Below are 23,107 nucleotides of genomic sequence, written 5' to 3' on the forward strand. Positions count from 1 at the left end.
AAATGTGAAATTTCATCTGTCGAAAAACTTTCGAATTTATGAATTTTAGCCGCTCTTCTGTCTGTCAAAGTGCCTCACGATGTGTGTGCTCACCATTGTACATTTTCACTCAACGCCTGAAATACAGTAGTTAATTTTGTCACACCTTTGCCTATATATTGAAATAATCAAGAATCTACGTTCTGACCATTTTATTCAACAAGGCATTGACTCCGCATTTCATGATGACTGTTGCCTGGTATGTTGAACTCTGTTTCCTTTTGATGATGTTTGGTATTGCCGAGTCTGTAATACTAAGGTGTTGACATCATTTAAATGATTGTCTTTTTCAGCAATGACAATTTTTCAATCTAGCGAACCACAATGGCAAATAAAATATAATACCCTATTTGGGGTCTTACATGCAGATGCAAGACCCCTCAGATTTTGACTCTCCGTAAAATTGAACGGTCCCTTGTATAAACTGACGTTCAATTTTGACTTGAAATGGTTAATACTCAGCTTCCGAAAATTCCGCCTTGTAGTGATGGACGTAGAACTTTCAAACAGCATTGACCAAAGGCTACGATGTGCGGTGTAAGAATCGTCGATCCTAAATTGGTGTAACCCCCTGATAAGCCAATTTTGGAATAAGAGTGTCCATTTATTATAGAGCCAGGCAGATTCTGCTTGAACCACATGTGACTATGTCCAAAGGAGTAAAACTTTCCCTTGAGTGCATAATTATTTTGCAATGCAATAAAACTTTCATTAAATTGACTACGGAGTAAACAGTAAAGCAGAAAGCTCGAGAAAAATCTAGTTCACTGTTGTCATCGTAGTCAATGTTAAAACCATTGGCAATAAGATAATTCCATGAAATTACGTAGCCTTTTAGAAGCTACGAGAATTCAGAAACACGACGGTTTGAATGACATTGTTTTTAAGTAACTTCGGAGATCGACCGATGACAATGATATACTTTCGATTTGACTGGATTAACAGGGAGATATGACTGATGATTTGTTAGCTACACAATGCTGAATCTGATCTCGACAACGCGCGAAGTCTTTATTTTATAGATAGGGCGTATTATGTTTTTTGATAACACCTACTCTAATTCCTGAAAACCAGAGTTCATACGCTTGCCCATATACTACACTTCCATGCAAACCTCTATTTTATTGTTTGTATTCCGAAAACTGTTTTTAAAATGTAGCAATTTTATCATGAAGAAATATTAAATGTGTGATAGTGATATCAAAGATAGATGTGGTTAAACAAAAAGTAGCTCACCAGAGTCTGATTCGCCTTCCACAGAGTTCCTTTCCGATTTTGCGTCAGGTTGACCAATGGTCTTGACTAGACGAATATCTATGTCAGTCGTTAATTCAAGATTTTCCTTGTCAGCTTAAAGTAAATGACAATGTAGACATGGTTGGAATCGTTCTATTAGTTATGCAAGGTGAAGTAGCTAAATGGTTGTCACGCACGTAGCTATAAAATTTCTTACCAAGAACTCACAAGACATTTCCTCCGGAGAAAATGACATTATATTTGAACCTAGCACATCAAGGCCGTGTATTGAGGTAAGTTGTACAGTCAGGGAAGAAACAGTTTTTTTCCACATGCTCTGCATTGGCTTCGGCTTACCACTTGACCTACATCGATGATCCACAGAATACGTATGCAAACTTTGCTAGATTCTAACATATAGCGTGAAATGTGTCTGCTGCTGTAGAGATCGTCTAACCTCCTAAATTCGAAATTAAAAAAGTGATAACAATGTATGATAAACTAACAACTTTGTATGTATATACACTTCTGCTCTTGATCTAAAATATGGTTGAACATTTTCATCTACCATTAATAACACGCTATTTGTTCATGAGTTTTCCTAATTATCGATCATTATCTTCATCTTACCTTCATGAACTAATTCCCCAGAGATTAGTCCAGTGCTGCTCAGATCAGTAAACTCTATGCAGGATTTTGAGAGAAAAGTAAACAATAACAATAATGAACATCAAGTCTGCGTCAAGTTTCTTGATCAATTCAAATCACATCGTAATAGTATCAACAGCAAAGCTCCTATTCAAAATTGTTTTGCTGCCAGCGATTGTTTCTCTACTAGAAACAAGTCACTATAATAGTTTTTGTTTAAATTGAATGGCAAATGATTATGCGTGATTCCCGGCAGCTATGTAAGCATTTGGATGACGAAGCGAACACACATTTTCAAAAACAGACATAGGCATGCAAGCAGTAGCTGGAAATTAATTTCGCATCATAAAGTTTACATTACCTAATGCACATAAGACTCAATATCATGGTCTATATCCAAATTATTGGACTCTTACTTTTATTGCTTTCTTACCTCCCTTAGTAAAATCCACCGGCATGCTTTCACTTCTTATGTTTTCAATGTCTTGATAGAATTAAGAAAATCAGTGCGGAAATATGTTTAGATCATTAGATCAGGTGAAGTTTTATAATATATCGTTATTAACCAAATACCGAGATTTATGTCTGAGTACATTGTTCTGAGGACGTATTGTCATAGACATAAAACGTCCAGGACAATACCAAAGCTTACGGTGTACGAGGACATAGATACGGTATTTTATGAAAAACCTTATTATAGACTTTTTTAGTGAAATTTTACAAGGAAAAAAGTCATAATTGAAGCGCTTTTAGGATGTCCGTTGCTTAATGCCCTCCCAGGACTGCACTGAGCGATCACAAAAAGACTGCGAACACGTTAAAGCACGTCCGCGCAGCGCAGTGCACGTGTTAAAAATTGTAAGTCAGCAGCACGATGTCACTTAAAATCAAAGGTTTTGGACTAACGACTATTAACTTTGTGAGGTACTGTATGTCAAGAAGTATCTAAAATTATCTCCCCTTTTACCCGTGTTGACGTAAAGATATGTTTGGGTCAAGGTCAAATTGCGTCAGATAACGCCTCAATTGTACTCCACATTGGCCTCTGTGTCCTATGATACCTAATCTTTCTGTACGACGAAACTCCAAAGGTTAGAGACGCAGTAGGATAATAATGTATTCCTTTGCAATAGGAACCACCTTAATAAGCCTAACAATATTGATTGTCTCGCAAAACACCGAGATTTATGTCCCGAGTACATCGTGCCGTGGAATAATTGTCCTAGACGTGCAACGTCGAGGACAATACCAAAGCGTACGGATTAGGGGACATAAATCCAGGAATTTTGTGAATACCTTATTATTATACACCATTTTAGTCCAATTTTAAAAGGAAAAAAGTCATAATTGAAGCGTTTTTAGGATGTCCGTTACTTACTGCACTCCCGGGATTGCACTGAGCGATCGCGCAAAGACTGCGAACTCGTCTAGCACGTCCGCTTACTGCACAGAACAAAATTTCAATCCGCACAGCACAGTGCACGCGTAATAAAATGTAGGTCAGCAGCACAATGCCACTTAAAATCACAAGTTTTGGACTCACCACTATTAACTTCGTGAAGTACTGAATGATAAGAAGTATTTAAAATCATCTCTTCTTTTAGATATTTTGGGTCCGAGGTCAACAAGTGTCCGATAACTCCTTAAGTTTTATACTCAGAATTAGACTCCGTACCCTAAGATACCTAAACTTACTGTACGACTTACTGTACCGTATATTTGAATATTCGATTTATATATATATATATATATATATATATATTATATATATATATATATATATATATATATATATATATATATATATGAATACAAGTTACTTCTAGTACAATGTGACAATGTATGTGACTTTACTTAAATGCATCCTACAATCTTTGTCAGTCTGAAGGTTGTTGGATGCATTAAACTAAAGTAACAAATATTATTATTACTTTGATCTTGAATTAATTTGTGCTATTATTTATAACACTCTGGGAAATCACAATGCTCGATGCGGAAACCAGAGCGTTATAAATAATAACACGCATTACTTCAAGTACAATGTAATAATGCCTTCAACTTGTTGAAAAACATTTTTGAAAGGGGTCTTAACTTCTCAAGATCTTCAATAGGAACACAATTAAAACGAGTTACAGCTCTATGAAGAATTTGCTAGTATAACAAAATTGCATTATAAGAGGGTAATCTCCGGAGACCAGCGTAAAGATCGTCTAGTTTATTTTAATTGCCGGGACAATTCTACATGCTCCTTAATGGGTAACTGTAAAGTCAAAGGTATGGTTTATATCCAAGTTATCACTGGGGCACAATGTTTACATCGGCCTCACTGATAGCACTTTCAATTCGCGCTTCGCTAATCACATGACAATTATTCCGTAATAATAAGTATCGGCATTGCACAGAGCTCTCAAAGTTTGTCTGGTCTTTCAAAGAACAAAAGCCAAGTCTTTGACATCTCGTGGTCAATTATGGACAAAGCATCGAGTTACTCTAACATTACACTGTAAAGTTAAGTGTTCAAGGATAGAACACCAATTAAACGCCTTTTTGTAACACTTTTTGAACGCCTCCAGACGTTCAGAAATTTAACACACTACGTGTTCAACCAACGTTCAATTTTTGAACACACGTGTGCAGATTTTGAACGCTACGTGTTCATAAGACATTATATTGAACACCATGGTGTTCCATATCTGAACACACGTTGCACAGGAAATGTGTTCAAAAAATTGAACGCTTTTACGCGTTCAAGGGCTGTAACACTTTTTGAACGCATGGACGCCGTTCAACGATAAGTGTGTTAAAGGCTAGAACACATGATGCGCGCTTGTTGAACACCTTTAATTTTGGGCGTTCACGGTATGTTCAAGCCTTGAAATAACATTACAGACCATTGATTTCCTGTAAAATTATTTTATTCTAAAATTACACCAAACATTTCTAGAGTAAAATACAATAGTTTACTGTAAAATGGGTTAATAAACATTGCAACTTTGTATGTAAAGTTTGTCAGAGGAAAAAACCAACAGTGTTAACACCTTCCTATCAAAAACATAAGCAATAAAAATCACCATATTGTGGATTACGTTTTATGTTCATACTTGTTTAAAACGTACAAAAATCATCTGAAAAAGCTCAAAATTTGGCACACTTCTTGTCTTGAAAAGACGTATATGTATGAAATGCATACTCCATTTTTGTAAGATGGTTTCTTAAAGACATTTCCTCCTATATGGACAATAGTAAATTTTGAAGAAAAAAGAAGTTAGTCAAGGCTTCTCTGGTGCACATGGCATATAGTTGTCCACACTAAAGTAAACACAACATGTCAGTTGTCAAAGTGTCACAGTAAGACACACATGCAGAAAGTGGGGAAGTGGGTCCTTGGCAGGGTAAAACCTATTTCCTTGTCCAACAAAGTCCTTCATAAAAAAAGGTTAGTTTGTTTGTAATATCTTTAAATAAACCCTGAAATAAATGGGTGACATTTCAAAAATATACCTCTCAGAAATTTAAAACATATTCGTAAAAAATTCAAATTCTGGTGTACCCTGCTATTAATTTTTATGCAATTTTGTTTTACTAAAAAATGGTAAAAATTACACTTAAATGAAAAAATGAACATTTCATCATAACTTGAATATATCACATTTTGGTAATTCCCAATGTCTTAAAATGTCTGAAATGTCTTTAATGCCAAAAAAAAAAAGTTGCAAATTTCTGCATAATTTTAACAATCTGAAAAAGACTACCAGTAGAGAGATCTATGTCCTAAATATCCAAAGCTGTTCGATTAGCAGTTTCGAAAAGAATTTTTTAAAGATTGTTTGACCAAAAATGACAAAAATTGCCATGAAATATAAAAATTTGAATATTTCATCACAACTAGCACAAATTTGACGATGGTCATTTTTAGGGACATGTTTACAAAATATTGAAGACGTCAGTAAAAGAGAAGAAGATTTTTTCCAAAAAATAGCAAAATTAGCCTCAAAATATAAATTTGCATATTTCATCATAATTTGAACATATCTGATTAGGGTAATCCCTTGGGACCTGTAATCCAAATATTAAAGGATTCGTACAGGCTGTTTTGAAGAAAAACCTTTGGAAGTACAAATTTGAGGACAATGCTACACATCCACCTATTTAGCTGACAGCAAAGCTAAAAACCAGTTGCTAAGTACAAGAGACGTGTTGAGCTACAATACAAAATAATTTACGGTTTGGTAGCAGGCTATGATCAACTAAATGTTACAAGGGCATAAGCTTTCAAAGTACGTGAAGTCTCCTTCATCAGATGCAAGGGGGGGGGATGAAAAATTGAAGCAGAAAGTGACAGAAAATTCAGAGTGAAAATTTCAGAGAAAATCAGTAATTAGAGTGGATATTTTTACTCTGAATGGTCTGTCGCTTTCACATCCATTCAAGGCTGAATTTTTTTATGTAAAAACATTTTGTCATATTGTCTTGAAAGCTGCCTGCAAATACAAAGATGTCAGATGGTGTTCAAATGGATGAGACTGAGTGTACAGATGACTTTCATAAATGCATGTATGGATTTTCATGTACACATTTTGAAAGAGCTAACAATAAATATCAGCTTTAATTTAATAAGGGAGACTACACGTCTGTGAAAGCTTATTCCCCAGCAACATTTAGTTGATCATGGCATGCTACCAAAGCTTAGATTAATTCAGAAAAAAATACAGAAATTATCAAAATTCAGTTACTGACCCTTGGAAGTTTAAATCTACATTAGAGATGAGCTGAGTTTCTCAAGATTGTTTCCAGACAGCTACCTGTACACTCATCTTCTTCGTTATCTGTACCACCAGCTTCTATAACAACTCTTCGATTTTCAGTTAAATCAACTTTTTACATCCTGAAAAAATGCAACAATAGGTAATATGGCGAGATGAAACTTTAAATGAAAGACAAGGGGCTGATTATTATAAGGAAAAGTGGAGACTTTCATATACAGTGCCTCTCTTCAAAACTGTTACAAAATATTTGCTGCTTCTTGTGATCAATTGATTAAAATTAAAAAGCCAAACTCTCATATGCTGAAACAATACATTGTATACTCTACGATGTTTAACTGATGTTTTACATGCGATTGTGTTTACTAAAAGACATATGTTAGCTGTGATTACGCAGTGGTACTATGCAAGGCGTATCGATCGCGCTCAGGTCAAGGGTTATCACTACAGTTGTATTGTGATGACCCTTGACCCGAGTGAGATCGATCGATATGCCATGGCCAAAAGTACCACTGCGTATTCATAGCTAGTTGTTGGTATACCAGCCACTGAAAGAAAAAGTTTTTTTCACGTAGTTAAGCTATTTAAAGGTACAATACAATTAATTTCAAAGGACGATAATATAGATGCTTCAAAAATCGAATACCTTTTACTATTTTGGAGAGGAAACTTACCCTTTCTGGTCTTGCTTCCGCACGATCACGACTTCAGGGTGCGCTTACAAGAAAAATGTCGCAACTTCCGTTTTGATGCATCATGGGATAGGAAAAGACACCAAACTTGAACACTAAGTGTTAAGAAGTAGAACGCCCCTTGCACGCCGATGTTAAAATTAAAACGTTCATGGTGGTTTTCTGATTTTCTTTTCTAATTTTTAAACTTTCAACCCGTAATAAACGTGTAAAATTATTTTGTATACTTCCTTTTTAGAAAAAACATGCTTTCAGCAATTGTAGGCCGGAAATATTTTTCACTTAGTGTGAAATTCGTTACACCAAAATCCGTGTACTTTGCCGGACAGTGAAGCAATAGTAAATTTAATATAGCCATTGTAAAGAAAAAAACACAAAAGACTGTTAATTGTTTCACAGTATTGTAAAATTTCTGTGATGCTGAGTTTTTGAACACTTGAAGGAGATCGTTGTTAACACATAGTGTTCAGGTTTAGAACATCATTGTTAATATTATGAACACTAGTGTTAACAATATGAACACTAGCCGTTCAAATTTGAACACCGACATGTACATTTGAACGCGTAAAGACGCGTCTAGCGTCCGCTATTTTTACAGTGTAGCAAGCGATGTATTTTTTTATCACATCTACTGGCCTGAATTCCCACCTGTGTGACGTAGAACAGGACGGATAAGAAATCCGAATTACCTCTGTCATACGTCATCAACCGGAACTTTTTTCTTGCATGGTACCGTTCATACATGCGGGGTTCGCGACGTGACATAGACCGATTTGTCGTGATCGATGCCGTGCCCTCATGACATTTTCACAAAAAGGTGACCCGATTATCCATATATGGAACCATAGAAGGCATGTCCAGCAAAATTTCGAGTCGCTAAAACTATAGCTGTTCCTGATACCACCGATCGCTTAGCTTAGTAATGTCGCAGCGCCAGTCGAGTCGCGTCGTAACGCTCAATGTGGACGTCGTACCTGGCGATCCCGGTTGGCGATAAACCTGAAATCTACACCTCAACGGAAGTTCAACTGAATAAATGAGTACAGTATAATCTTCGGGAAAGCGACATAGGAGGCACAAGCATAAATTCATTCGACTAACAACGATAAATTTCCTTCATCATAAAAAAAAATCCGTAAATTCTCGCTCGCAATCAAACCTGTAGCGGCGTAAGGCTGTAGCGAAGACATCAGCTGTTGAGCTGTATATGCAGTGCAGCGCTGTGGATTTCGATGTACTTCGAAAGTTGACTCAGACAACACTAAAAACAGAGTTTCAGTCAATTAAATTTAGGATGTATCTACGGTGAGATATATGTCACTGCAAACATCAAAGTCCTTAAGACGAAAACATTGACGACCGAGATCGGGATTAACGAGTTGACACCGGCAGAGACCGGTGACGGCAGCGTTGTGGGCACAAACATGCAATGAGGTACTCTGTGTGTCATCGAAAGGAATCTTTCGCGCTCGCCACGGTCGTAAACCTGTGTGATATTTTGAAAAGCCACGGAATCTCTGAGAATGAGAATTACTGACAGTATTGATCGTGCCGTTACATTTACTTCATAAATCTATTTGTAAATATTCTAAATAACTCTGAATACTATAGCTATTCGTCGCTAGCACGATGAAAGTTATGTCCACCGATGGCTGACTTGCCTTGGCATCGGTACAGCGCGAGACAATGATTGACACGTTCACGTGACCGAATGCGTACGTTTGATTGGTGGAGATACCATTGGATGTATAAAATTTCAGCTTGATGGATTTATGAATGAAAGTATCTCCATGGTGACGGACCGTTTTACTCTTTAAATGAAAGTAATCCGCGTATGTAAAACACGAACCGCGACGAAATTCATGCAATTTGTTACGATAATTTTAATCCATCTACGTCAAAAAAAAATAAGAAGACTATTCATGTGATAAATATATATTCCCACGGTATTTTTCTCTGTTTGGCGTCATCGTATACTCGTGTTTTTCAAGGAGCTGCACAACTTCTCGCCTTCGCCTCGAAGTTGTATGGCTCCGTTAAAAACACTCACATACGATGACGTCAAACAGAGAAAAATACCATGGGATTATATATAAAAATCAGAAAAGCTACACATTACCAATGCTGACAATCTAAGTTATTAAACAAACGCTTTGAGTTTGTTTCAAAATGTCGCCATCGAAAAAATAATTTTTATGAAATTAAACACTACCTACAAATAGAGTGAAACGTCCCAAATATATAAATAGAGTGTAGAGCTAGGAATCCTTTCAATTCTGTCTTATGATAGCAGGATACATGAAAGTGAAGTAACAGATATTATTGCGTTAATTTATTTATAACGATCTGCTTTCCGCATCGAGAACTGTATTTTCAAACGAGGACACTCTGTATACTTCTATGTATATGTATGCGTATATATATATATATATATATATATATATATATATTATATATATATATATATATAATATATATATATATATATATATATATATATATACATACAAAATGTATACAATGTGCCCTCCCGGTTATCACCATAATGGATTTATTGCAACCACTGAACTTGGGCACAGATAGTACTGATATATATATATATATATATATAATATATATATATATATATATATATATATATATATATATATATATAATATTATATATGTAAAGCATATATATATATATAAGTAAAGCATATATTATATATATATATAATATATATATATATAGATATATATATATATATATATATATATATGATTGCTGAAAAATTACGTGTATTCTTTCATATAATTTAAAAGTGTCCAAATAAGCTTAAAGGTTTAATTATTGATAGTATAATCTTTTAATTGGCGCATTAATATTTTACAGGTTTGATCGTAGGTGTAGTCGTCGGAGTACTCGTTACTGTTGCTTTTATAACTATCACTTACATCTTGTATCGAAGGTAAGGTTCATACTTTTGCTTCCTTAAGGGAAATTAATCGCCACTAATCAGCTTTTTATCACATATTCCTCTTTGTTACCATATTATTACAGAGTTCGAATTATTTGGTTTGACTACAAACACGATTGGAACTATTTCGGAGAATTGGATTATTATATTTTTCAAATTTCTTACAAGAGTCAGGTGCCCTATAGCTGAATGTTACAATATTACAACTTACTCGTAAAAACAAGTGCATTGCTTAAGGAGAAAAGCAGATGAGCTTACATATGCAGATTAAACCGACATTAGTACATTATACAAATATCAAAAATTAGTTCCAATCGTGTTGACAAAATATATTCATGACTTGTTTATGAGTATTTTGCCTTTGATGTACCTCTACGCCCACCCGCAGTAAATAAAATAGTACCTTCGCTGGTTTCAGAGGCTATCCTCCTGTACTAAACCCAAACTTTAGTGCATGTAAATTCCATATCACAGGAAGACTCCCTGACTGTTCACAGCTGCTTCAACCACTGTGGCCTGCATCGTACCTTTGGCACTCGTCGGTGGGAACAAGTACATGTTTATGCAAAAAAAGAGTATTAGGAACCGTCGGCGGTCTAGACGACTCCTTATTTCCCCCTCTTGACCGAAATTATCTCACAGCATATGTCCTTAGTACTCTCCTGCTGCTTTTGTTATCAGTTTTAGGAGTTTTGAAATTTCATTTGTAAAAGCAAGAAAGTTAATGTTTATCTCACTAGGTCATTTAGTACCTAATTATTTATATGTAGTATCTCATTTGTTAGCTTTCAATTTTCTCAAAAGATAGAATGACAATTAAGAAGTAGCACCTTCGGACTTGTGTCAAAATTTTGTCATGTTTTAAAGTGGTAGTTCTCAATCCCTGGTTCTCTCATCAGTTGAGATTTACATTGCTTTAAGATGATAATAAAAGCTGATAAGTGGCCTGCCCCTCTAACCAATTGTAATTTCGAAGATTGAAGGTAAGCAGCTGAGAGTACTACGTTGAACTAATACCCACTTACTAATTTGTCAATGTCAATTTTTTCCAGAAAACAATATTGCTGCAGACATCGCCATAAACAAGACTTTATCACTGTGACAGAACGATTTATTAGGGACGGCAGGAATACAACAGATGGTGATTCAAATGGCTATGATCAGGGGGAATTTGAAATGCGGGAATACGAAACTCTTTCGGATTCAGTTAAAGTAGATCATGCCGGGAAAATAAACATCGCTGAACCTATCGAATTAGCAAAGGTGGGCGAAACGAATGACTCACCTTCCGGGGCAACGGCCGTCGTAAGTTCGCAGGAGAGAGGTGATAGATCATTTTATGAGAAACTTGACTCGCAAAAGCGCAATGAGCAACTATACATTGGCCTGGCAAAATATGAAGAAATTCCGGGAAGACTCGAATATGAAACTGTTTCGGATGCAGTCAAATTAGATCATGCCGCGAAGATGAACATCGCTGAACCTGTTGGGAAAGCAAAGGTAGACGAAACAGATGACTCACCTTCCGGGGCAACAGCCGTCGAAAATTCTCAGGAAAGGGATGATAGGTCATCTTATGAGAAACTTGACCCCAAAAAGCGCAATGAGAACCTATACACTGGCCTGGCTAAATATGAAGAAATTCCGGGGAGACTTGAAATTCGCAAATATGAAACTGTTTCGGATGCAGTTAAAGTAGATCATGCCGCGAAGATGAAGATCGCTGAACCTGTCGAATTAGCAAAGGTGGGCGAAACAGATGACTCACCTTCCGGGGCAACAGCCGTCGAAAATTCTCAGGAAAGGGATGATGGGTCATCTTATGAGAAACTTGACCCTAAAAAGCGCAATGAGAACCTATACACTGGCCTGGCTAAATATGAAGAAATTCCGGGGAGACTTGAAATTCGGGAATATGAAACTGTTTCGGATGCAGTTAAAGTAGATCATGCCGCGAAGATGAACATCGCTGAACCTGTCGGGAAAACAAAGGTAGACGAAACGAATGAATCACCTTCCGGAGGAACAGCAGTTGAAAGTTCGCAGGAAAGAGATGATAGGTCACCATATGAGAAACTTGACCCTTTAACGCGCAATGAGCACCTATACACTGGTCTGACGCAACACGGAGAAAATCGCCAGCTAGAGGCACGAAACTCTGATAACACCAGAAGATTCAGTCGCTATGTCAGCGTATGAGCCTATACGTCCATCGCTTCTTAGCGACAACACATACAGTAGTCTCCGAGAAAATCTCGATAACAATATTTAACAGGGCCTGGTGGAGATACGACACGAGGACGATTTCCCATAACACGCTTTCGTATGCAAAACTCTGCGATCTATATTTTTTAGTTTTTAGGGTGATATATTGGTTTTTAAGTCAGATAATAATTTCAATAAGAAATTTTAGTATCACTTTGCACCTCGTAAGCGTACTGTGAATATTCACAACCTGATCTATATCCTTGACAGTCTCCGCTATGGTCAATGTGAGTGCACTTTTTTACACCTCAGTCAAACAGAGCTACGTCTTTCATAATTATGGCGGACTGTGCGTTCCGTGAAGTGAAAGTGTTTGGTTGAAAGATGTTTGTGATGCATCACATTTTCATCTGGCCCTGCAGGAAACCATGCGGCGACAAAACTCACATTTCAATTTTTTAAATGAGTATGTTACAAAATCTCGAAAATTCTCAATGTTCAAAATATGAACACGAATATGTTTGTTGTAGTGGACAAACTGTCTTTTTAGATGTTCTCTGGCGACAACTTATTTTACTGGTGGTAAACCCTACTTATTTCAAGCGATAACAATTAATTCATATCCTTAATTGAAATACTGGATTAATAAGGACACCAGACAAAAATCGACATACTGAATCTGCAAAATGAAAGATTTTGATGTGTTCTTTGTAAGGATTGCGTTACTGTGGTTGAGAGAAATCAGTGCAAACTACATGTCTTTTCACCTGGAACTTTACAGGTTTTCGCTTTAACGAGGAAAGAGACAGCACGTTATGCCATCATCATAGACGAAAATAAGAACCATATTGTATATTGTGAATGTATCTGGTTTAATACACACCTATTTACCCCAGGAATAAGTTCTCTAAATTGCGAATGCCATCAAGTTGTCCGCCTTCCCCCGATGCCTTTTTGAGAGTTTTTTGTCAGAAGATGCATTTTGTCAGGGAGATGTCTAACGTGGGATCCTTTGGTTCAGTAAATACAAAGTCGTTCTATACTCGAGAGCTCCTGATCTGAATGAAGTAAAACTTTTTCTTAGAAACAAAAAAGATACAGATGTGAGATGCAGCGCTCGAAATCAAGATATAATATTTTGGCACTTTCACATGTTGTAAAAAGATACTGATTTCACGTAAACCACGAACTACTTCAAGTATAATGGTAGTGTAAAACTTTGAAAGTAACATTATTACCCAGGTAAACCACGCATCGAATTGCAGAAGCAAGTTTTAACAGGAAATGAACCAAAGTAGAGCCTAATATTTATAGTATAATATGTGCATATACATGGGAAGACGAATTATATAAGTATATATTCCAATTACCGGAATAACTATGAATCTTTCTATGATCATTGTATTATCTTTACTGGTTACCTCCACTAGAAAATACTAAATTCCATATGTCAGTGATATGTGTTATGAATCATGGGCCAATATACTGTGAATTTCAAAATAGCTTGGAATTACAACGTGCTTGGGTGATAAGAAAACGTTTCTGGCGATAGAAAATGACACCACCTGCATCCATTGCATACGTTCTACTTCGATAAAGTTAGCAACAATTTAACCTAATACGATGATCACTGTGCCACAGTCAACATCGTCAGTGTCGCCGCGCTCTCACTGAAAAACTCACACGTACACTGACTGCTTGAACATTCTTATATTGCCTTTATCACATTTCCAGGCTAGGAAACTGCACATAACCTTAACGATAGGATTTTTTCTCCATTGAGTGTGTACGGGTCAATAAAAGATTGGCATTTCATACACTAAACCTGTTCTGTAAAGTGAGAAAAGTGGATGTCGTATTGGGTTAAATTGTTACAAAATCTATCAAAGGAGAACGTTTTAATGAATGCAATTGGCGTTTTTCTAATTACCGAAGCACGTTGTAAGTCCAAGTTATTTTGAAATTCACTATATTTGTATCAGATATTATCAGTGTCCCACAAAATTGTATTGTAACGCCTTATCAACACCCCATCCCAATGATTTCAGATGTCGAATGCTACCAGTCGACTGATGGTAATCAACTTGACCGACAGCAACGATTGCCAACATACGTAACTTCCTGCGATTCACTGAGCCATTTAAACTCCCGATCTTGAATTAACCGCCATTTTAGTCTCGTGTTGATTAAACAGATGGTAAAGTTATTAGAAGTAACCACGGGTTGATGTTGACTCCAGGTTCAAGTTTGAAGACCACATCATGCTTTTTTGACAATATTTCCTGTCTTTGATATATTTCCCGAAGTATCTGTATTTAATTAATGCTGTATACCTCACTATGATATGTAGATTTGAAACTTTTTAAGTTACACACTTTCTAGACAGAAGTAGAGTAGAGCAGAGAGTTGGATGGAAAGTTTAAATATGAGTACTTCACCATTGCTTTAGTAATAAAGATCTAAAGTGGTTCTCACAACCGACAACTTTGGTGTTACCCTCACTTACTGAGCGCATTACCAGTAATCGGTACCTCGACTGACAGACAGTAAAGTACTTACCGTAACAGTATTTGTAGACATATGTGTCATTTTAAATTAGCCTTGGTATGGTTCTTTTTGTCGAATTATAACACAAAATGATATCACACGTTCTAATATATGCCGGAATCAAGAAATTACTGAACTGACCTGTATTAAAATCTTTGCCAGAATGAAAACATAAAGAACTATTTCGTTTTAAAATTACCACGAGCTTCACTTGTTTAAATTTCGATAATCTTTTGCTATGAAATTCTGACCCTTCAACAGTTGATATTAACAAATTTTTCAATATTAATATATTCGATAAATTTCCATCACGCACGTACAATATATCACCATCACCACATATCACTCAGTTGTTTAGCATATGAAAATGACGATTCCCTTCATTAAAATTTATTTTTAGCATTTGATGAGCCTGTCGCTCATCGAGAAAAGCAAGCGACGATAACTAACACAAATATTGCACCAAAGCAATATATTCAGGAAGGGGACCTTCGGAGCAATTTATCAGAATCTAAAGTTTTTACAATTCCTTCCTTACATAACACTGAGGGATCATTTTGAAGCTCGTTGAGTATATGTAAAATAATTACTTGATTAGTTTTGCGAAAATCGACAAATCATCCTAACCCACAGAGTTAGCACAGGGAAGGGTACTATTTTGAATATCAAATATCGGTAAATTGAAAGTAATTTGTTTCTCTGGTACTTACACTTTGCATGGTGATCCCTGGTTTTTATTACTAGTTTTGAAAGAGAATGGCTAAAAGTTGTCCTGGGGAAAGTTTTGGCAAAAGTTCAAGTATTTCAATTTCGATGCGATAACTACCTTATGAACGATTCGAGGTATCGACATTTACCTTTTTGTTATTTATTGAAATATAACTCGCATTCATAACACGTTTCTAAATTCGGAAATGATTTCAACATTGTCTACATATTTAGAGTTTGATCTGATCTAAATGAACGTTCATCAGAGTGACATCAACGTCTCCTTGACAAGCAATAAATATTCTGGATTTTGTAGTGGCGTAAACATTCTGAAACTTGCTTTGCTGGGCGATACTCGGAGACGCACCGTATTGTTGTAGTGTCTTTTCCCGTGACAAATCTGTATTCCGCATATTTACAGATAAATTAACTCGAGGTAAGTATAAAGTTTACGCGCCATTAAGTAATTATAAAATTTTGCAGAGTTTATTTGCAGAGTTTATTATGTGTTCTTTATGCAGCGCATCATACAGACTTCTTGGTCGACAAGCCGATTGCACTGTCACAGGTTCAATTTCATGAGGCATGCTCACTGCGCATTTATTCATAATTATGCTCGTTTACTTTGTTCGCATGGGGCCTTTTAATGCACAGTTTTTACATCGATTTACTTTCGTTTAGACTTTTGCGTCGAAATTTGTATTTGACAGGGTGATAGCTGTATTAAGTACCGCATTTGAAATGAAAGCCCAACTATCTGTATCATTTAGCATTATTTTATGATTTTACTTCAAACTTAACAAGTTGAATGCACTAATTTAGGTGTGTGTATACACTTATTATTAACTACCAGCGGGGTATGTGCGATTTTGAACTAGATAAAAATTACATTGCGATTAAATGTTTGCCTAAAAGTTAAATTGTAGCTCCATGCGGAAAAGCAAAATCTATGGATACTGTGCATATCTGCACTGAAATCTTCACATAAACTGCACAGTAGTCCAATGTAATGCACAGGGTGAATGTTTTCAATTGTGACATTGTATGTTTTCTTTGTAGTATTGCCACTTTTTGAAAATGGCGAAAATCAAATTGACTGTTAAAATTTGAATTTACCTGTCAAGTGTTTCACTAAGGAAGAGTTTCCTATTGGAATATACCTTCAGAGGGTAGAATTCAGGGAAAACAAGGAGAGAATAGGAAGATATTTTGAGGTCAATAAATTTCAAGAGTTACAGCTAAATTGGGCTTTAACTTGCTCAAAATTAATACCAAGTGACATAGTTAAGATGAAAACTTATTTGTTGCGTTCATAACCAACGATCAATGTAATTGCTTAGAATATGGTAGTGAACCTTCTATCTTAATTAATTCAACAATATAGGCAAATAAAGTAACGTCACAATTCGTGACAATTACAGGACATACACCATCTTTTTCCTCAGAGATTGAGTCTATGACTGTTAGACCAAGTAAAAGTGACGTCACAATTCGTGACAGTTGCAGGATATACACGATCTTTATCTTTGGAGATTGAGTTTATGCCTGTTAGACCAAATGAAGAAGTATGCTATTACGGTGTTCACGTTCAGCAAAATATCATAATGCGTTTCATAGATGTGAAACCATACAACTATCGCTTTAAAATATTACATATCAGTGAGATAGTGTGCTTTTTACGGTAGTGTGCGCCTCGAAAGTGAAAGACTTAAGCTTCTGCTCAAACTTTTCTTAAGGAATCTTTCAACCTTTCTATTTCAAAATCAAGAGCAAAAATCGGGGGTTACCGTGCAAATTTTGGTACTGGAGAAACAAATAACCCAAGATTTACCGCTATATTTAAAATTCAAAATGGCCGCTATCCCTGTGCTAACTCTGTAGAGAAAAATAAAATTTTCGAATTTCGAAAAACTAAACCGGTGTAAAATTTTGAGAGTCCGAACATGTCCCCGAGGCACGTTCAGCCTTAAAAGATGTGGAAAACAGTGTATACAATGCTTTGATTGCTTGTCTGTTTGTTTTTTTGTTCCATCGTTTTATGGTGAAGACATTAACATGGCATCCTCGTTCAAGAGCATATACTGCGATATGGACTACTATTTTGATGCGTACAGGACTATATCTGAGAAAACTAAGTGTCCTGCAGAACATGAGTGGATGGCCCACTGGAAAAGTATCATCGAAAAATTGTCAAAGAGCATTCAGCCGGGTGATGATATCAGGATGCTGGCCGTTGCAGCAGGAAACGGTAATGGAGCTTATCATTTAAGAAAATGCCGGGAAAATTGCGTTATTTCTATCATCTGACTTAAAAACTTCCCACGGAAATATTGTATTCTAGTATGACACTAATTTTCTCTTATTTATCAGTCCTGTATATCTCTTACTCAGAAACAGAATTGATTTTCATATTGAAAGATTTACTCTGATGTCAGCGGGATAGGTTTTATATGCTAACCAGGCATAAAACAGCAATACGTAAACAACACCTAGTAATGCAACAAAATGTGGCTGCTACGAATGATACGCTCACGTCCATGAGCAAATAAAATACATCACTATTCCTCGATCTATACCAATAATGTTTTTCTGTTTGATTTGAGCGATTATTAATCTAGTCTGACCATTTAAATCCGGAAATAAACTAGGAAAATGGAATGTAAACGCGAATAAACGGGTGAAGGTTAGCTTCTGTAAATTTATACAATTATGTTTTCATGTCGGTTTTATACAGGTTTCTTCGAGCAGAAAATAGTGAAGATACTGGCAAACATGTTCCAAACGTCCAGCGTGAGTGTCGAAATCGTTGAACCCGCAAAAAAACAGCTTGATAAATTCAAAACTAATGCCCAAGACGTGACGAATACACTTCCCAACGTTTCGTTCAAGTGGTTTGAGGACAACTTCGAAGAATACATGGTTAAAAGACAGAATAACGGCTGCCACCATAAATTTCATCTTTTGTTGTGCATCAATGGCATTTATTACATGGAGGACTGGAGGAGCATCATTGACCAATTCTACGAGCTTTTGATGCCAGCAGGGATCATGGTCAACTCAATAAACAGCTCAAAAAGTAAGACGCAGGTCATCATATCAATTTGTTTTAAGCCGACAGCTAAATATATACTAGGGTCTACTGAGTCAAGTTCAGTCGAAGAGCATGAAGTGCACCACACTGGTACGTTTCTTGCATTGGTAAATTTAAATCAGCCACCTCGAATCTTTCAATACTATTTCAAGTGCCTGAAGTACAATATTCGACAAATGCTTACCAAAATTTTTGTGATTATTTTTGGGCTTTTACACGATTTCTTTGAAATTAGTATCGCAAATTTTCCTTATTCGCATTGATAATTATACATGAATATGGCGATATTTCCACCTACAGGTCAATATTTAGATGTGCTTACGAAAATATCATACATATGGTTATTGGATGTGTAAAGACTGTTATTTGCAAAAACAAATCCAAAACTCTAAGCCAACTGCCCAATGTAAGGCCAATGAAATTCAGAGAACATCGTATGCGAACTTTCACGTCGAGTGATATTGATGTAATTATCGAATGTGTGTCATGTTTTCCAAAGATCTGTGCTTATTCTCAGGAAGCACATACCCCAGTCTATTGGCTCGTATTGTATTCTTTTTGGTTTGGTGATTTTATCTCACAGGTGCCCGAGGCATCCTCTCGACAAGATATAGAGAATGGGAAGAAGTTCCCGGGAACCAGCTCACGTCTGACGACATCACACAATGTGCGCTAATGCTCACGTCTGATGACATCACAAACTATTTGAAAACAAAAGGGATTAGCTATCATGGCCGTCCACGTGAGCGTGCCAATGATATAACCGATGTCTTTGACGAGGAGTCGGCAGATGGCAATATGATTCTGGATTTCATCGCCCAAACGAAGAATTTTCGCCAAAACGCCCCAAAGAACCTGCTACAAAAAGTTTTAGATTATTTGAGAAAGAACTCGCGTGGAGAAAGCGGGCGGCGTCTCATATGTGACGATGAAATCGATATCGTCATCATAAAATCTATATATTCTCTCTAACTGCCATCATAATGATAAGTTTATTCAGTACCACACGATTCAATATTTTCTGGTCAATATCACAATGTATGCTGTATTATTTTCAACATACACAGTGTCCACATTGGTCTGCCAATTTATCTTCACTAAAATACCATGTACATACAGACTGCAGTGCGCATGTGTGTTTTCGTAACCCTGGCGAAGGCGCAGTATCTGTACTCACGTCACCGGACATTGAACCATGTACAGTGTATTAAACTGGTTAATTTCCTTTTCCATTTTTTTGCTATTTCACAGAGACGACATTTCCTGCACGTTGGAAAAACGTGGTTATTATTAGATCCCTAAAGCATATTGTGTACACATTGACTATTAACATTTTCATTAGTCTGAGACAAAATTTAATTACAGTGACAAACTGAATGCTATAGGAGCAGAACATAGGCTTTATTGTTCTCTCAAATTATTATCATTGACAACAGGTATTGTTCGTTAAAAATATCGCATATCATCAAAATAAATAGACCAGAAAATCGAACTCTGGCATATATTGATCTTAATGATATTCGCAAATTTCACAAACATATCGATCATACGATGTTTATTTGTTTGTATTGAGTGAGTGTGCCTGTTTCATATTGCTATCTATACCTTTTCTTATTAATCTATGCGCTTTACGCATGCCCTGCACGTTTCCCCAGCCAAATAAAATAAATGAACAGAAATGTTACTAGGCCTACTGTGGCCTTCCTAAAAACTTGAGATAAGATCAACGCCAATGTCTGAACATACATTGTATCGTTTTAGCACATTGAACCACCCGAATGGTAACGAAATGGACAGAAATATTTTTCTAGACGCAATGTTACTTTGTTTCACTTCTACCATATGATTGCCTTTTAATAAATAATAAAACGTACGTCCGTTCATTTCTGGACCTCCACGATTTGGACGCCATCATTAGGACATATCTTAACCCCTTCACCCTCAGTTCCCTGTATACAGGTCCAACTTTACCATAGAAAACAATGGATTTGGGACAAACCATGGTGGTGAAAGGGTTAAGCCTCGGGGACAAATGTTCGAATGTTCAACCTTTTTCAATACATATTTGGTCTAACACTTGAGTTCGGGCTCATTTTGAAACTCATAGAGTAAAATAAAGTTTTCATTTGCTTTATCTTTTAACCGTAGTTTTAACACAGGGATGGTGGCCATTTTGAATTTGAAGTGTCGACAAATATACCAAATTTTGCATGATGACCCCTGATTTCTATTCTTGATTTATATTTTTTTAAGGAGAGGTAATTGTCATGTAAAGCGGTACCTTCCACAACGGTCCCGAAAGACAAATTAACTCTTGCCTTTCACTCACTAATCATCAACGGGCGCCGGCCAATTGTGATGTCGTTCAATCATTTTTTGAAGAAATTCATTTTTTTGAACACCCTTGAAGGGCAAACAACCATCATTCAAATGTAACAGTTCACATTTTGAGAAAAAAACACCCACAAAAACGACATTCTTCTCTGTCGTTTTGTGATACGTTTTGACGAGTGATTAGATTTTACTTTTAACTTAATGCCGACTATCAGCGTTTTATATGACAACCTTATTCCATCTACGAACGACTATGAAACCTACTGTGAACAAATTAGGTTACACTTTTAAAGCAGTATCATCCACGTATATTGTTACCTACCTTAAAGAGGTACCAGTTCTAATTTGAAATCATGCCATGTTCATGTAGTCAATTCAACATGTCTGTAATATGGGATCAAAATCTATCTGGTGATGTACAGTATATGGACAATATATGGGGGTTTGGATCACTAGATTATTCTTTAACTTGCATGTTATGAAGATCGGCTGCCTAGTCGCTTCGTGCATATATCTGTTTCAATAATTATTTTTAACTGATTCGATTCCTGTGTATTATGCTTTACATGAGTAGTAATTTTTACCTTTCGCTTTGAAATTTGTAACTCTCCCTTTGCTCCCGCATACGTTTAGTGGCTTGAACGATCAAAGCACTATAACACAACATCACATTGTATTGGTTTCTCATGATCAAATACAAAACAAAAACAAAAACAAAAAACAAACTCATATATTGATTTATGGACATTTTAGTTTTTGAACAAGATGTTGGCTGCATTGTGCATATGGCCTAAATTATATCGTCGTTTTCGTTTTAATGAATTATTATAAAAATCATGACAGAAAATATTTTCATAAGCTTAATATTGCAATTTGTAATTTACAGAGACGAATCTCGCTAATAACGGTGTTTTTGAATCCCGCATTTCAGCGGATATCTAATGAATGCCAACGTACATCAACATGGAAACCACACAAAGAGCTAATAGCATACGAGCCAGCATCTTTACGAATACAAGAAGGTACAACAACAGTCCCCATTGGACAGGAATAGTTTAATTTTAGCCGACAATCGTCATATCAATGCACACGTAAGAGTTGTACGTTTGTTTATCCTTTGCCTTTTTTGAATACCTGTTTTGTTTGGTATGGGTGTCAAGAATAATCAGACTATCGGCACACATGGACTTTCGAGGTTCTTTGCAAATATATAGAAATTATTTCAAGGCAGACAAATTACAGACTCCAAAGACATAGATTCTCGGGTGCCTTGGCGTGCTTATTATTAGTTTCTGACGATTCTGTATCTGCTGTCATACAGTAGCTCATTTTTGCCTTCAAATTTCCGACGCATGTGGTTTAAACGATACCTTTAGTTACCTACAATTATAAAATAGATAAAAATGAAAATAAAAGATTCATCCAATCATAAACAAAAAACCTGTTTAAGTGTCGTAGTGACTACTTACACATTCACCTTTAATAATCATAACAGAAATGTCAAAAACCATTACGTTCATATTATACATACCTTGCCTCTGTAGTCGTAGCTAGAACAAAGCTGGTAAAACTTTAAAAGCTGTATTATCAATTTCACAAGCGTAGCCGTTTCCATATGAACCCAATGTGGATACACCACATGGCTACAATCTTACAATAGATATAAATGAAAGGAAAAAATCGATTACATCATACACCAAAGATACAACTCGTATCGTATTTACTCATTATACATCCACCATTAACAACTCTCGAATTCAAAGATGTAATACAATACATGCCCATATATGCAAGGCTAAATACGAGGTCGTAAAATGATAAAAATTGTATCATTAAAGTTAACAACCTTAACCCTTTTAACAAATGACCCAAGATACACCACTTG

At 36.1% G+C, this 23,107-nt stretch overlaps 1 protein-coding gene across 1 annotated transcript; it reads left to right on the forward strand.

Annotated features, from left to right (window-relative positions):
* The first annotated feature begins 16,099 nt into the window (after window positions 1-16,099).
* On the forward strand, window positions 16,100-21,767 carry LOC139134259 (histamine N-methyltransferase A-like). Its single transcript, XM_070701169.1, has 4 exons — window positions 16,100-16,233; window positions 17,845-18,045; window positions 18,532-18,873; window positions 19,472-21,767. Exons 2-4 carry the CDS (start codon window positions 17,853-17,855, stop codon window positions 19,858-19,860), a joined length of 924 nt encoding a protein of 307 aa, XP_070557270.1. The 5' UTR covers window positions 16,100-16,233; window positions 17,845-17,852; the 3' UTR covers window positions 19,861-21,767.
* The last annotated feature ends 1,340 nt before the right edge of the window (window positions 21,768-23,107 follow it).

Source organism: Ptychodera flava, chromosome 1 (assembly GCF_041260155.1).
Source record: "Ptychodera flava strain L36383 chromosome 1, AS_Pfla_20210202, whole genome shotgun sequence".
Taxonomy (NCBI): Eukaryota; Metazoa; Hemichordata; class Enteropneusta; family Ptychoderidae; genus Ptychodera; species Ptychodera flava.